The 17,697-nt window shown below is 39.0% G+C and overlaps 1 protein-coding gene across 10 annotated transcripts in view; it reads left to right on the forward strand.

Annotated features, from left to right (window-relative positions):
• Enox2 (ecto-NOX disulfide-thiol exchanger 2) overlaps positions 1-17,697 on the forward strand; it is a 293,814-nt gene that overhangs the window by 238,119 nt on the left and 37,998 nt on the right. For all 10 annotated transcript variants that reach the window (XR_007209419.1, XM_048336778.1, XM_048336775.1 and 7 more), the window contains 4 exons: positions 3,169-3,375; positions 12,194-12,427; positions 14,813-15,025; positions 17,102-17,208. Coding sequence is in view for 9 of the 10 variants with exons in the window: in XM_048336778.1 (XP_048192735.1) it covers positions 3,169-3,375; positions 12,194-12,427; positions 14,813-15,025; positions 17,102-17,208 (761 nt within the window). In the remaining variant the exon portion in view is untranslated. The remainder of the gene's footprint in view (positions 1-3,168; positions 3,376-12,193; positions 12,428-14,812; positions 15,026-17,101; positions 17,209-17,697) is intronic.

Below are 17,697 nucleotides of genomic sequence, written 5' to 3' on the forward strand. Positions count from 1 at the left end.
GAAAAGGGTACAGTCCATTGCCTTGCTTGGTAGCACACACTTAAATCTTAGCAAGTGCTGTCAAAGAGGCCTTTTATATTTTCCTGAGAAAAATAAATAAATCTTTGACACTTTTGACATTGCTCTTAGAGGACTTTATGACCCTTTACTTACCCGACAGTTCCCACAGAAGAATCTCAGCATCAAAAAAGGGTGATGAGTTTATCACAGATTTTTAAACTCCTAAATGTACTCAAGGAAAGGAAGCTTTGTGTTTTCATGTAACTGCTGTAGTTACATGTATCTGTGTGTCACTCCACATTCCTTAGTCTTTGAGTGAGCCTAAAAGTAGACCCAAATAAACTCAATAGGAAATGGTGATACTTCTTTTTGCTTTGCAAGAAAATTCTCATTATTTTTTACTAATACGAGGGCTTGAACTCACATTCTTGCTCAACCTTTTTACTCATGTCTAGAAGTGTACCATTTGAGCCTCATTGGCAACCTAGCTGCTTTGCTGGTTAATTGGAGATGGAATTGGGAAGACTTTTCTGACCAAAGTAGCTTCAAAATTCTGTCCTCAGATCTCAGCCTCTTGAATAGCTAGCAGTATAGGCATAAGCCACCAGCTCCTGGATCACAAGTATTCTTTTCAATCCTTTTATAAAGTAAATATCAAAGTCTGGTGCTGGTAGCTCACACCTGTAATACTAGCTCCTCAGGAGGCTGAGATCAAGGGTTAACAGTTTGAAGCAAAGTCCATGAGACTCTTTATGACCGAAGTGGTAGAGTGTTAGCCTTGAGCAAAAAATAAAAAGAAGAAGCTCTAAGACAGCACCAGGTCCTGAATTCAAGCCCTAGGACTGGCACACAATCGCATGCATGTGTGCACACAAGCACAGACACACAAAGAGAAAGACACACACACACACACAGATAAATACCAGAAGACATTTTATTTTTAAGTTGGACTACTTTATTCTGATAGCCTCTGGTTTGGCACTATACCTCTATACAAAGGCTCTTGAAAATTCTTTACCTGTATATACACCAGCTGGGATTCATATACAGGTCAAAGTCATATATGTCTTCATTGGTGCATATTCCTCTCTACCGAAGTGTAATTCCCTGTTAACCCCAGCCTTGTCTGAATATATGAATAAAGCAAGGAAGCTGAGACCTTCCAAAGTTCAGGTCTTGGTGACATTTGTTAGGGTTTTAGAATTAGGAGTTGTGGATTTTATAATACTTAAATAATAACCCTGTAATGACTACTACTATTTATTAGGGCCCAATCAAAAATCTAGCATAATACCATTGGCAATATAGACCTTATAATTATAATATTAACTATCCTATAAAAATTATTACATGGTATGGAATAGTATCCCTGTTTTAAATATAACAAAAAAGATTTTCAAAGGGTATATAATTTTCCAAGATCATAAAGATATTGAGTAGTAAATATTTAAAGCCATATTTTGTTGCAAATTTACATTATTTCCTTCCTAATGTGGTGCCCTTCAATGAAACAAAGATTTTCTTCCACAATATCAGACTTAGACTAAGTGCTTTTCAATTCTAGCGGCATATTAGAAGTGCCTGAAAACCTTAAAAATTTTTAAATGTAATGCACAGAATGCACTAATTGAATCAGACTCATTGAGAGTGGGGCCTAGACATTGTTTAACTCCCAAGCTAATTCTAATGTGCTACCAGAGTTAAGAATAACTGGAAGTGTGATGGCTAGAATTCTTTCCAATTCTTCAAAACTTAAAAACATACACCTCAAGTGATACAAGACCTTATAGTTTCCCTTTTGGCTAAAGCTACAACTTTATTTAGTGGACATGACTAAAACATTTCAGATTCTACTCAGTAGATTATTTTATCTTTCCCACTAAAACTCTTATAGGAAACGAACTATTGATATAGTGATACCTTCAAATTATAGACTTTAAAAATTTCACAAGGTCTATTAAGATCTGTAAGTCCCATTACCTCCTGTATTCACTGAATAGAGAGAAAAGGGGCATCTTGAGAAGCCAATTATTCCTACCCACATTAAGATAGAGACTAGCAGCAAGATGAGCAAGTTGCAGATGCCGATACCAAAGAAGGTCCCAAATCAGTGGCTTGCCAACTTGGATCAGAGTCAGGTGGGGGCTTTGGCCTAATCTGTGAGCAAGACTCATTTATTTTTGCATGTGAGCTGTAATCAATGTTTGGTTGAACTCTCCGAATCTTGAGCTGGGACAATTGTTGTTAAGAGCTGAATGGGAAGAATGGATTACAGAAAATAAATTTGTGCATATACAAAAACCAAGTCTAGGGAAAAAAACATGAACATCATCCTTTGTTCTGTTGGACTATGAACTATAGGATTTTGTTTTGAAAATGCTTGGATAAATATAAATAGTAACAAGGAGCCAGCCGATGCAATCGGCTTTATATATGAGTAAGTAAAAGGCATATTTTAAGTTGATTTTTAATGACTGACTGTGGCTAAATTTATCATTAGTTAATGATTTCCCAGATGAGAGTACTCTCTTCTGTCTTTCATCCTTCTCTCTAAATGCTGCAAAGTAGGCTTTGGACCACAGCAAGGAATGTAAGGAAGGGATCACTTGTATTTAAAATACTACCTAAAAGTATATAAAGTATACTGTAGTCTGAAATGTTTAACCAAATCGTTCTGACAACTGTAAATACTTTCGTAAACATTGACCCAATCCCTGCCAAATTAGTCCAGTTCTTAGTTCTGCCAATAAGAATGCAGGGGGAATATAGTAGCTACCATTTGAATGAAACAAACCTTTTCTCAAAAACTCTGGTTCTGAACACTCCTTAAAGTGAAGATTTAAATTGAGTGAGATTCCTCCCACTGTCTTCTTAGTAAAAATGACTGCAAATTTGACATAGCTGTCTTATTACAGAAAAGGAAAGGAACAAAACTAAAGAGCTGAATAGATAGGCACACGAGCCTAGGTCTTTATCTTCTACACATCATAACCAAACCATTGAATAAAATAACTTTCAGGCTTATGCAATCAGTTTGCTATGGCAGAGCTAAGTGTCATGAAGGCCAAAGTTTATTGGAACAATGTGGCTGTCTCTCAGAAATAGTTGGTTTTGAGATTTGTATTAAGCAGTTATTTTAATTTGAAATGCTTTTGTCCTTACCCTTAGATCTCCCACCTCCTGCCACCCGAGAAAGACCACCAGGATGCAAAACAGTATTTGTGGGTGGCCTGCCTGAAAATGGGACAGAGCAGATCATTGTGGAAGTATTTGAACAGTGTGGAGAGATCATTGCTATCCGGAAGAGCAAAAAGAACTTCTGTCACATTCGCTTTGCTGAGGAGTACATGGTGGACAAAGCCCTTTATCTGTCTGGTAGGTGCTTAGATATGAGGATTGTTTCCACCAAGAACAATGCACAGATTGGATATTTGAGTATTTGCATCTGTAGCAGCTATCATGTTATCCTCTTTTGCCTTAAGAGATGGAAAGTATGTGTTGCCTTCCACCATTCTCTAAAGCCCTCAGTGTCCTCCATCTGTGTACATTCCACTGTTTACCCATGGCATTTAAAGGTCCTGACTCTATGCTCTACCTCTCAGTGCCATCATACAATTATTACACATGACATGTTCCAAGCACACTAAACAATTCTTGTTCCCAGGATGTACCATGGTTTTTTATGCCTTTTACCAAACTCCCACCCACCACACATACATCATTAGCCCTTAACACAGAATATGACTTCCTCTGGAAAGTTTTCTCTGATTTGCCTGTGGCTTCTACCCCAGGCTGGTTTAAGTATCCCTTCCTGAGCACTGCCAAGCACTCAATGCTTCCTTCTAACATGAAACCTATTATACCACATGGGAACTGGGTCTTCCCACATCCGTCTCTTTACTGGGCTCTGAACTCCGTAAGAGCAATACTTTCTTATTTGCCACTGAATTCCCAGTAGCCAGCATGTACCTGGCACAAAAGTAGATGCTCAAAAATAATCACAGAAATGTCTTAATCCATTTTCTCTTGTGAGAACAAAATAACCTGAGGCCAGGTAGCTTATAAAGAATAGAAGTCTGGGAGATGATAAGGGAACAGAACATACTGTATAAAGGAAATATGCTCATTACCTGACTCATATAATTATAATCCCTCTGTACATCACCTCTGTAATAGCAATAATGTAAATTAATATTAAGAAAGAATAGAAGTTTATTTTGTTCACTGTTCTTGAGCCCGGAAGTCCCAAGAGCACGCACAGTACTGGCATCTGCTTAGCTGCTGAGGAGCTTCTCACTACATTATAAAGTGGCAGAGGGCATTACTTGGTAAAACAGAATAGTGTTTTAGCTCCTCTCTTCCTTTTCTTTTTTTTTCATTTTTTTATTGTCAAAGTAATGTACCGAGGGGTTACACTTACATACATAAGACAGTAAGTACTTTTCTTATCAAACTTCTTACCTCCTTTGTTCTTCTCCCACTTTCCCCCTCCCTGTTTCCCTCCCTGCCCTTCCCTGAGTTGTACACTTGGATTATAACATATTGTCTTGCAAGTATTGCTGTTGCATTGGTTCGCCTTTTACCCTTCGCCTCTCCATTTTGATGGCTCACATGTATAATCTCACCTACTCAGGAGGCTGGGATCTGAGGATCACAGTTCAAAGCCAGCCTAGGCAGGAAAGTCCATGAGAGTCTTATCTTCAATTACCCACCCAAGGGCCAAAAGTGGAGCTGCCTCACAAGTGGTAAGAGTGCCAGCCTTGAGCAAAAGAAGCTCAGGGACAGCACCCAGGTCCTGAGTTGAAGCCCTAGTACCAGTACAGACTAATAATAATAACAACAACAACCAGCTATCAGTGCCATGGGGAGGAGAAAAGTAAAGGAAAATACAAAGAATATGAATATTTCTGGCTCCTAACTGGAAGTATCCAGAAAGGTATCATTTGCATTAAGGAAAAAGAAAGATTAATCTGACAGCTCTGTGTAAAAACGGGTTCAAGGAGAAGAGGTCAATTAGAAGCTTGTTGGAATATTCCAGGGAAAATGTAACAGAGATTTGCAAATGTAGGCTAGTAACGGTAAAAGAGAGGAGGAGGTAGATGCTGCAGACTCTTATTACAGTTGTTAAGTGCTGTAGAATCTACTGAAGATTAGAAAGCACTTAGCAACAATAATAGAGCATTGCACAATAGACTATTTTAATAAGAATGTAAAGGTCTCAAAAAGCCCTAAATAGTTATACATAATAGAAAACAAGCTGCTCAGAAGGCACCCGTATAAACATCCCTGAAATCAGCTCTTTTAAGAACCACCTTGTAGACAAATTCTTAGGGCTTCCAAAGGAAATGGGATGGCAAGCAGTGTTGTGAAAATAACTAAATTTTGCCCTTTGTTATATTGGAACCTCCTCCAGAAGTTCACAAAAACTAGAGGCTCCCAAATGAGATTATTTTTCTTTTATCTCATGTTAGGAAATAAAATGGTAAAAACAAGCAAGCAAAAATCCCTTATATAACATGCTAGGAAAACATAGAAAAAATATTTTGTTGGAGGTGAAACACCTTTAGGAGCTGGCACTTTATAGAAAACACACTCACCATAGCATTTAACATCTTTAGTGTGCATTACAGAGAGCCTTTATGTTGGCTTTTCTTGATCTTCTCTACAAACATGGGTGAAATGGCAAAGCAAACATTTATTGCCCTCTTTTTCTAATGGATCACATAATCAGATAAAATGAATGAGTATGAGAATACATTGCAGACCACAGAGGGCCCTAGAGGAGTATGCTTGTGAATGTGTTTGTACTTAATCTCTAAAAAGAATATATAATATGCTTAGTGTTATGGGCATTATCCTTTTATAGTAGCTAAATAGTTTATAATAGGTATACATAGTTGACATATAATGACTTTCACATACTTCAAAAATGAAAATCTACAATATTTAACATATACCTGCACCTGTGAAACCTCCAACAATCCAAATGATTATACCTACCACCTCAAAAAGCTTCCATGATGCCCCTTTTATCATCCCCACTCCTTACCCTCCTCACTTCCTTCCAAGTGTCCACTTACCTGTTTCCTATCAGATTAGTATGCATTTTCTAGAACTTCTTATTAATGGAATCATACATTATGTATCCTCTTCCTTCCTTTGTATAGATCCAGATTGACATTTGGTCTCATTTTCCCTATACCTGAATTTCCTTTTAACAGTTTTCATCATGCAAGTCTTCTACTGACGAATTCTTTCAGGATCCATAACTTTTAAAAGAATGAATCCCAGACTCAGGAGGGTCATGAGACTTCAAATATAGCCTGGGATACATAGCAAGACCTTATCCCAATTTTTTTTTTCATTTTCCCACTCTTTTTGGAAAGTATTTTTTCAAGGTAGAGATTTTCAGGTAGATACCTGTTGTTTTTTCCCTCCTCTCTCAGGCATGGTTTTGCTATCTCATTGCTTACATTGTTTACCACAATAAGTATGACAATGTCCAATTTTGTTTCTATGTACATAATGTCCCTTTTTTATATAGCTGCTTTTAAGATAGCACCCTTACTAGTGATGTTGAACAATTCATTTACGAGGTTCCTTGATATAATTTCCCTCATGGATTTTTGTGCCTGCAGTTCAGTGGACTTCTTGGATCTAAGGGCTTTCAAAAATTTTGAATTTTTTTCCCTTTGTTGGAGTGGATTTTTTTCTATTCCTTCCCTTCTCCTCTGCATTCAGAGCTCCACTTTGGCATCCATTGGGCCTTTTAACATTGTCTCACAGCTCACTGACTGGAGCTCACATGCTTTTGTTCAGTATTTTTTCCTCTTTGTGTTTCATTTTGGATAGTTTATATTGTTCTCTGTTAAAGTTCTTCTTTTCTTTCTTTTACAATGTATGATTTGCCAATTGTCCTATCCAATGATGTTTTTCCCAACTATGACAGTGTAGTTTAAGCGTTTAGTATGTTTTTTGTATTTCTGCTTAATATGTTCAGTCTTTTCTCTAGCCACTTATTTATATAAAACCTAACATTGGTGGTTGTTTTTGGCTAATTATACTTTATGCACCACTTCTGAGTCTGTTTCAATTGAGTGGTTTTCTTAAGTTTTAATTATGGTGCATATTTCCCTTTTTCTTTGTAAACAGATATTTTTATTAGATATCAGATATTTAAATTTTACCTTACTTGGAGACAGAATGTTTTATTCTATGAATATTCGTAAGTTTTGGTCTGAAATGAAGTAACAAGAAAATGTTGGTTCTTTTAGGTATTGCTGTGTGTGTGTGTGTGTGTGTGTGTGTGTGTGTGTGTGTGTGTGTGTCCTCAATACTGGGGCTTGAACTCAGAGCTTGGGTGCTGTCCCTTAGATTTTTCACTTAAGGCTGGTGCTGGATCACTTGAGCCACTTCTCCACTTGTGGCTTTTTGCTGGTTAGTTGGAAATAAGTCTCACGGACTTTCGTGCCCCAGCCTCCTTCGAATTGTGGTCCTCATATCTCAGCTTCCTGAGTAGCTGGGACTACTGGTGTAAGCCACTAGTGCCCAACTAGATATTGCTTTTTAAACAGTATTCAGCAGGACCAAAAGAGTCTGGCGCTATTTTTTTCTCCATTATTCTTGTAAAACCTTTCTGATTAGCCAGTACTCTGTGAAGTATGAAGGTTTATTTTTTCTGCTATGAGTAGTGGGGAAAACGAGCTATTTCCAGCCCCATGTGAGGTTCATAGAGTGTTACCTTTAAAAATGAGGTGTTTTCCACTTATGTGCAGGCATCAATAGGCAACTAAATAATCATGGATCACCTTCTGCAAATCTCTGAACTTCGTTTGAGTCTCTCTTGTTTCTGGTACTCTGCTTTAGAAGCTTCATTTGCCATAATCTCCCTAGATTCCAAGTTTATTCTCAGCTTGGCTAGAAGACCATGCCCTGTTTGAATGCTAAAGCCTCTAACCAGTGACCACATTTGGTTCTTATTTCCCAGTAATTACTGTCTTCATTCTCTGATATCCAGTGTCTTACAAAACTATTTTTTCATAAATTTCATCCATATATACAGTTTAGTTCTTTTAAGGAAGTCAACTTTAGCTCCTGTTAAATTTGTCTTAGCCAAGGACAAAAATCTATTTTGAGTATTAGTCTAGAGAATGCAGGAATGCACAATCAATTTTGAGCCTAAGGACCTAAATTCAAGTTCTGAATCCTCTACCAGCTGGTACTTCTTTGGCCCAGAGCAAGTTGTTTAACCTCTCAAACCACTCTGATAAGATTTTTCTTTTCTAAAATATTTCCCCTGCAAACTTGTGCTGAGAATTACATGACATACATGTTTGTGTGAGTATCTAGCTCAGTTCCTGAACTTTTAGTACTTGGCAGCGTTTGTTTTATTTTTAATTTTTTGCTAAAAGACTTGGCTTGGGGCAGCATATTTGGCACAAAAAGTAGAGATAGACAACAGAATCCTGATTTTTAAATCCCTGCTCTATTATTATTGTAATCATGCCAATATAATTTAAGGATTTGAAATTTTATCTCATCTGGATTATGTACCATTTCCCATCATGTCTTTTAGTTTTTCACAGGAAAAAAAATGGTCTACAATTGCAAGTGTATCTGGGATGCAGTTTTAGATACTACAATCCCAAGAAAATTGATTTAATCTTAGCAGAATTCTGTATAATAATATGACTAACATAATGTAAGTTAGCAAAGACATCTTTCATCTAAACTCTTTATGTTCATTCTTGATGTCATCACTCAGATATCCTCAATCCAAAGGTACTATATCAGATGGAGGAATGAAACTCATAAGAATAGGTCAAACTAACCTACATAAATAAAACTGTTTTTGAGAGATGAGATTGGTTTTTTGTTGTTTTTGTCCCTTTTTAAATTTTATTTATTATTATCTTTTAAAGAAGTTGTACAAAGGGGTTTCAATTCAACATGTCAGATACAATGCATCTTTTTAAAATTTTATCTTTACTGAAAAGGTGATGAGCAGGGGGTTACATACAGTTACATAAGTAAGGTAATGAGTACATTTGTTTTTAATCACTGTTACCCCAGCCCTTATTTTCTCCTGATTACCCCTACTAACTGCCCCCCCCCGTGTTTTAAAGCATATTTCCAACATAGTGTCAAGTAAATATCAATGTTGCTTTAGTTCATCCTTTGTCCTGCTGTTTCAGTGATTCCCTTTTCCTTCCACAGATTGAATAAACATATTCAAGACACAAGGTACAGAAAAGTGAGAGAAAAAAAGAAAAAAAACTACATATGGGTCATAATAAGAACCTCTTTTTTTTTTTTTTTTTTTTTTTTTTTTTGCCAGTCCAGGGGCTTGGACTCAGGGCCTGAGCACTGTCCCTGGCTTCTTTTTGCTCAAGGCTAGCACTCTGCCACTTGAGCCACAGCGCCACTTCTGGCCATTTTCTGTATATGTGGTGCTGGGGAATCGAACCCAGGGCCTCATGTATATGAGGCAGGCACTCTTGCCACTAGGCCATATCCCCAGCCCAATAAGAACCTCTTGTTTCCAAATCTTGGAGTTCATGTTGATAAACTTCATTATATATGGTCCAATGCACATAGCAATTGTGTTATTGAGATCCCCTGTTAAGAATATCATAGACATTCTAGTTCTTTTTTTCAGTTTTTTTATTTTAATTTTTATTTTATTGTCAAACTGGTGTACAGAGAGGTTACAGTTTCATAGGTTAGGCCTTGGGTACATTTCTTTTTTTTTTTTTTTTTTTTTTTTTTGGCCAGTCCTGGGGCTTGGACTCAGGGCCTGAGCACTGTCCCTGGCTTCTTCTTGCTCAAGGCTAGCACTCTGCCACTTGAGCCACAGCGCCCCTTCTGGCCATTTTGTGTATATGTGGTGCTGGGGAATCGAACCCAGGGCCTCATGTATACGAGGCAAGCACTCTTGCCACTAGGCCATATCCTCAGCCCCTTGGGTACATTTCTTGTACTGTTTGTTACCTCCTCCCTCATCCCCCCCCCCTTCTCCTCTCCCTCCATGAGTTGTTCAGTTGGTTTACACTAAATGGCTTTGAAAGAAAGTATTGCTTTTGGAGTCGTTTGTCTTTTTATCCTTTGTCTCTCAATTTTGATATTCCCTTTCACTTCCCTAGTTCTAATACCAGTATATACAGTGTCCAGTGTATTCAGATGAGATACAGTGATAGCAGCAGTACAACCACAGGAAGGGATACAAGAGGATCATCAACAAAAGAAGCTACGGTTTTACATGGCATGTTGAAAGTAATTAAAACAGTGATATAACACTTGTTTCCATTACATGGAGTTCATTTCACTTAGCATGATTTTATGCATTCATAGGAGCTATTAGGCTCTTGTGATCCTCTGCTCTGACTAGCCTAAACCTGTGCTAATTATTCCCTATGAGGGAGACCATAGAGTCCATGTTTCTTTGGATCTGGCTCACTTCACTTAGTATAGTTTTTTCCAAGTTTTTCCATTTCCTTACGAATGGGGCAATGTCATTCCTTCTGATAGAGGCATAAAATTCCATTGTGTCTATGTACCACATTTGCATATTCTAGTTCTTACAAATGAGGGAAACCATGCAACCTACTTTTCTTTGAGTCTGATCTGTTTGGGGTTGTAAAAGCTTCTTTTATCTGGATGAGCCTATCCTTTTGGATATTTGGGAAGTTCTGTGCTAGGATTCTGTCAAATATATTTCCATTAGCTTCCTTCTGTAGGGCCTCCTCAATCCCTATTTGCCTTAAATTAGGCTTTCCAGTTGTATCTTGGATCTCCGACGAGATGCGTCTTCTTTCTTGGATTTGTCTAGACTGTCTTCAATTCCAGAGATTCAGGCTTCTATGTAATCCAACCTGCTTTCAAGACTTTCTACTTTGTTTTTACCTTCTTTCCTTCTAACGGGTCGTTTTTATGGCTTCCATCTCTCTATTAATGCTTTGTTTTAGATCTTGTATAGGCTTTACCTCTTTGATTCAGTTTTGAATGTTCTCTCTCAAATGCTTTAACTGGGTGACCTTACTGTCATTGGACTCCCTTTCCTTCTGTTGGAATTCATTCATCAAAACCAAGTTCCAAACTGGATTTGGAAACCGAAACCCAACTGAAACCAAAACCGGACTCCAAACCGGAAGTGGAAATGGAAACCGCAAACAAACTCCAAACGGGAAGTAGAAACCAAAACCAGAAAACCTCGACGGAACTGCTATCCGGAAGTGGAGATCGAAATCTGAACCGGAAACAAACTCGATATGGGAGTGTAGTTGCTACGTAGAATCCCACTCTCAAGCCTAATTGCAAGCGATTTGGGGGGAGTTGGGATTTGTAGTTTTCTAGCACCAGGGGTGGAGCTGTGTCCCAGTAGTCTTTCCTCCATAGCCTAGAAAAGTTTAGGAAAAGAGTTTGGATCTTTGCTCCCTTCATGTATGATCCCTTCCTTTCAGGTGGGAATTTTGGTCAGGGGAGTTTGGGTCACCAGAGAGCTGGTTCCCCTAGGAAAGGGTCCTGGATGAGTTAGTCACAGGATCTAGAGGTGGTATTGCGCTGCACGGGGGTAGGCTTGTCTAGGGGTCTCTGTCTGGCAAGTGCAGTGGCAGGTTATGTTGCGGTGATGAGGCAAGTGGCAATGGTGAAGGCAAGCCACACAGCAACAGCGGGAATGATGGGAGCAGAGGTTTTCCCGCCTGGACTCAGAGGCATGGGTTCTTCCTGACAATGTCGCCGGCTGGTGGCAGCAGCAGCAGTGGCGGTGGCGGCGGCGGCGCGGGGGCAGCAGTGCGCAGCCGCAGAGGGCAGCTTCCGCCAGGGGGCAGTAGTGCGGCGGAAATGGCGGTGGGAGCAATGGGATTCTCGTGCTTATTCAGTGACGCAGAATCTTCGTGGCCGTCGTAGGTGTGCGCGGTGGCTTTTGTGCGCAGGCTCAGTGGCGCAGATCCTTCCTAAGGGTCCCCGCGGCGGTGGCAGTGGCGGTAGGTGGTGGATGGTGATGGAAGCTGCAGCTTTTAAGAGATGAGGTCATAGTGTAACACTTTCAACGTTTCAACTTCCCTTCTAAGAAGGGAATTGGGGATAATGTGGTCACTCAAGATAACTATTGCAGCCATATGCAGCCATATTGACCTTGGAAAAGTACCTAGAGTTGCTCAATCCTCCCTCTTACCCTTTCTCTTACATATAGGTTACCGAATTCGCTTGGGCTCCAGTACTGACAAGAAGGACACAGGGCGCCTCCATGTTGACTTCGCCCAGGCTCGAGATGACCTGTATGAGTGGGAGTGTAAACAGCGTATGCTAGCAAGAGAGGAGCGCCACCGTAGAAGGATGGAAGAAGAAAGACTGCGCCCGCCATCTCCTCCCCCAGTGGTCCATTACTCAGACCACGAATGTAGCATTGTTGCTGAAAAACTGAAAGGTACAGGAAGTATGCAATCTCCATGATTAAACGAACTCTTTTCTCTAGAGAAACGTAATAAATTGCTGTGTTGGGGCTGGGAATATGGCCTAGTGGTATACATGAAGCCCTGGGTTTGATTCCTCAGCACCACATATACAGAAAAAGCCGGAAGTGGCGCTGTGGCTCAAGTGGTATAGTGCTAGCCTTGAGCAAAAAGAAGTTCCGGGATAGTGCCCAGGCCCTGAGTTCAAGCCCCAGGACTGGCAGCAAAAACAAAACAAATAAATAAATTGCTGTGTTATAGCCAATATCCCTTTGAAATTCCCACTAAGCATTTTCTTTGTTGGAGCCTTGCTAATATAGAGTTATACTCTGTATTCAAGAAGCTGGAAAAGGTATCAATGTTACCTATATCTCTGCTCCTGTATTTATTCAAAAGATGGCTTCTTTTTCCTCCAGATAAAAGGTAACTAACAAGAAACAGACATGTTTTCCCCCCACATTCCCCACCAGAGAAATGTAGGTAAAATTCATGACTTCAGATCTCTTTGTCTCCTTTTCTAGTGGATACAAAGTTGATCTAAATTCTTAATCAAATGAGTGAATCAACATAGAACTTTGTGTTAACTTGAAAATCTGGTAAAATACTCATTTTAAAGTTTAGGAAATGCAAGTCCAGAACATACTCACCACGTACATTCTTTTTACTTTACTCGAGACTTAGAATAAAATGAAACTTTTTGATCATTTGAAAAGGCCAATTTGCCAAGTTCTAGTAGCTCACACCTGCAATTTTAGCTACTCAGGATGCTGATATCTAGAAGGTCATGACTAGAAGCCAGCTTGGACAGAAAAATCCTGGGAAAAGATAGAGGCATGGCTCAACGGATAGAATCCAAACACACTGAAAAGGCAAGCCAAGAAAGCATACAGCTGTGAGATCCCACTATCCAAACAACAAGAGCCAGTTTATTTCATCAAGTGGTTAGGGAAACTTTTACACGTTGCTATGTCAATCTGCCTTTTAGTTTTTAATTCTGTTCTTACTTGTTTCTCAAGGCTACTTTGCTAATTTAAGCCACCCTGTCCATTCTCTTGTCTTAGTTTCTCAAATCTGGTCACTCATTTTCTGAATATAGCTAATGTTATTGAATGAATGCTGTTGCTCAATTTAAGGCCACCTGCCCAGCTCTAATGGCACCAATTTGCCTAGCTTCTTAGGCTCTCAGCTCAGCAAGATCCTACTAATTCTACTTTCCAATTAGGTCTCACTCACCAAAATTGTTTACATCACATAACCCCAGGGATTCATAGATTTAAGAAATTTTTTAAAAATCCCTTTGAATTGATTTTGACTTCTGGCATTGGGGAAAAAAAGAAAACATCGAGTCCAGAAGTGACACAGAAATAATTACACATTTTGAAAAATAGTAAGGCCTGAAAACATTGGTACCATGCCAGGTCTAAGGCTTGCCTCTTCATATGACATTAACCACATCAGTTTATATTTAAAAACTGATTTTTCTGGTTGTGTGGCCCTAACAATAAGCAAAAATAAACCATTGACATAAAGACTGCATCCAAATAATGAAATGAAAAGCTCTTCTTTCATTATGTGCTTGCACTGAATAAAGGGCAAGAGACAAGAAGTTAAAATTGCAGTGCAAGGTATTTCCACTTGACATAAGGCCTCTAGACAAAGAGGGATGTGAAGTTTCAATAGGATGCTAATGGACCGTCCCTCTTAAGTGTGTAACAGCAGAATGTGTAAGTGGGTGGTTCAGATACTTGGACTGAAAGCATTGGAAGAGCTGTGCTGCTATCTTTGTCACAGAATAACTCCTAAGTAGATGTAGAAATCTACTTGTAAGGTTCTTCAAGCCAGAGGAAAAAAGATGCAAAGAAGTATAGAAATAAAATGAACTGCATCAAAATAGATTGTAACTGGAAGTGAGTGGAAGGCCTGGGGCTATGAATTGAATGCTATTGATGTTATTCCCTAGGTTCCTTCCAATGCTATAATTCCATGAATCCAGGGTAAAATTACTACTAAATTCAAGTTAAACTCAAGACTTTTTTGCTTTTTTATTATTAAAACACAGGATTGAAGAATTGTGAGGTTGCCTTACTGCTACTTCGGAACCCCCACATACTTTTTCTCTCTACCCAGAGGTATTTTGAAGCAGAAACAAGACTCTTTTTGAAATGCTTCATAAAGCATAATCAGTCTATTTTTTAGCCTTCCTGCCTTTCTGCCTGCTGCCCATGTGTACACATGTTGCACAGGGGGTTCCTTATTAGCCAAAAAAACCTGTGGTGACCTCCTCACCAGTATATTGTGAAAACAGGTTGAGATTTGATTACCTTGCATAGTTTTAAAAAATAAACTCACCTTTTTTTCAGATGATTCCAAATTCTCTGAAGCTGTGCAAACCTTGCTCACCTGGATTGAGCGAGGGGAGGTGAACCGTCGAAGTGCCAACAACTTCTACTCCATGATCCAGTCAGCCAACAGCCACGTCCGCCGCCTAGTAAATGAGAAAGCTGCCCATGAGAAAGACATGGAAGAAGCAAAGGAGAAATTCAAGCAGGCCCTTTCTGGAATTCTCATTCAATGTGAGTGGATGCTAGAATTCTGCTGGCAGGACGAGAGGGTCCCTCACTTAGTCACAAAGGAAACTTCCTGGAGTTCATTTTGATAAATATTATTTTACATGATCAGATGCACATAGGCATTGCACACCTTTTATTTTCATTTTCTTGGGTATATCTACTACAACTCTGTAGAAACACTGATATTTGGTTTACAACTCATCCTTATGCAACCCCAGGCCTCATGGAGTGTTAGATATATTATTACTAAAGTTAGGATGTATCAGCATTCTAAATCTGTTTTCCTTCAGATTTGCATTATTATCTTCCGCTAATATGCTTTTGGGGAACATTTTTTTTACCAATCCTTGGGCCTGAGCACTGTCCCTGGCTTCTTTTCACTCAAGGCTAGTGCTCTACCACTTGAGCCACAGTGCCACCTCCAGCTGTTTCTGTATATGTGGTGCTGAGGAATTGAACCCAGGGCTTCATGCATGCTAAACAAGCACTCTACCACTAGGCCACATTCCCAGCCCCTTTTCTGGAACTTATATTGATAAATGTAATTATATTACCCAAGATGATTTTTATTAAAAAAGCTTATGTGTTGCTTGTACAGTTTATATTTAGTTTTCATTCTGCCACTGCTTTTACTGAAAAGGTGAGAGGCCTTTGAAATGGCCATTTTCAAAAAGAAACACTGCTTCAGGCCTAGCCAGGGTCTCTTAAATGAGATAGAACAGATCAATTGTCAAGTAATTTTTATATAGTCATATTTTTTCAGTAAGGAATTATATTTCTCCTAAGAATAAGGGCACGATTTTATGACTTTGCTTTTAAACAATTGTGGCCCACTCCTCTTATACTTTACTTTCCATGCTTGACACGTGCATAACTGGGATTAAGGAAGACTTATTCCATTTTCCACTTGTGTTTTAGAAGCATATATGAACATAAAATCCAAGAGGTGAACAACAGTCTTCAGAACTTCAGAATAAGTCAGAAATGAGAGCAGCAAGCATTGTGAGAATATAAATCCGTAAGATAGAGTATAAACAGGGCCATAAAGAAAAATATATGCCTCTAGATTTTCTTACTGTGAACACCTTGCTAGGCAGTGGCTCTTGCTCTGCCTTTCCCCAAAAGTGACATATCTAAGCTTCCTCTCTCTTGAACTGGAATATTTGGACATATTTCCCACTGCACATTTTATTTTTTTTCTCAAATTTTTATTATCAAACTGATGTACAGAGAGGTTACAGTATCATACGTTGGGCATTGGATAAATTTCTTGTACTGTTTGTTGCCTTGTCCCTCATGCCCCCCTCCCTTCCCACTGAACATTTTAAAGAGACCTTAAAAATATTTTCCAGGACAGGATTCACTTACATTTCTCCAGTCCAAAAGCCTATTTAGGTAGACCTAGTCTACCAATCATCTTAGGTTTTGATTCAATGCTTCTGGTTCAATATACCTCAGAAAAAATGAAAGAACAAGTTACACTAAAGTAAACGTCCCAGCTTATTTCAGAAAGCTGATTAATAAAAGGAGCCAGTGTTTATTAGCTTAATTTGCTTCCATGTTATGCAAAACTTAACTATAAATAAAACCTAAACAAAAATATGTGTATTACAACCCTTGCCTCTTCTACCTGAACAAATACATACTGTCACTATTAAAACTTAAGTCAGGGCTGGGAATATGGCCTAGTGGTAGAGTGCTTGCCTAGCATGCATGAAAACCTAGGTTCGATTCCTTAGCATCACATAAACAGGAAAAGCCAGAAGTGGTGCTATGGCTCAAGTGGTAGAGTGCTAGCCTTGAGCAAAGGAAGCCAGGGACGGTGTTCAGGGTGATTTCAAGCCCCAGGACTGACAAAAAAAAAACTTTACTCAGCATTTCATGCCAACCCTTCTAGAATTCCCTTTCTTCTTTCTAGGTATTAATATGTCTTCTTTTTGAGCTGATTATACTGTATATATTGTTACAACTGGAAGGTACAAGACTAATGCTTCTTTTTTCTTTTTCTTTTCCTTTTCCTTCCTTTTGCTATCCCTGGGTGATACTCTGGATGATCTGGCTGCTGATTTGATACTGCAGTTGAGCAGATAGTGGCTGTGTACCATTCCGCCTCCAAACAGAAGGCATGGGACCATTTTACAAAAGCCCAGCGTAAAAACATCAGTGTTTGGTGCAAACAAGCTGAGGTTAGTAACTTTTTACTCTGCTAGCTCCTCATGGGGACAGTTTCATTCTTTAACAAGTTATTGATTTGGAGTTTAGCCAGAATTAAATAGTGCCAAGTTCCCATGGTCATGACAAGGCCCTAATGAAACACTAAGGCATGTTCTTTAGCCTGTCAGTGTCCAGATCACCTGCTGTCAAAGAGAGAATAAATATACCCATGTTGTCTTGAACACATTCTGCTGGATAGAAACAGTAGTCATGAAAATGTAGCTGGGATAATTATAAGTTTTCTTCTCTACGCTAGCTAGTCTTGAGTACAACAGTAATTATTGACCTATGTTTCTAGTGTTAGTAATATTAGGGCTGTCTTAACATTTATCAGAGTGTCTTGACAGTTCAGGCTAGAAGCTTCTTTGTGTGACAGTGGAACAAAAAATATCTTTGAGCTACTTTATTAAATATTTTAGCCATCTTCATAGGTAGCAGATTTATAGGTAAGAGAGGACTTT

The sequence above is a fragment of the Perognathus longimembris genome, chromosome 28, assembly GCF_023159225.1.
Source record: "Perognathus longimembris pacificus isolate PPM17 chromosome 28, ASM2315922v1, whole genome shotgun sequence".
Taxonomy (NCBI): Eukaryota; Metazoa; Chordata; class Mammalia; order Rodentia; family Heteromyidae; genus Perognathus; species Perognathus longimembris.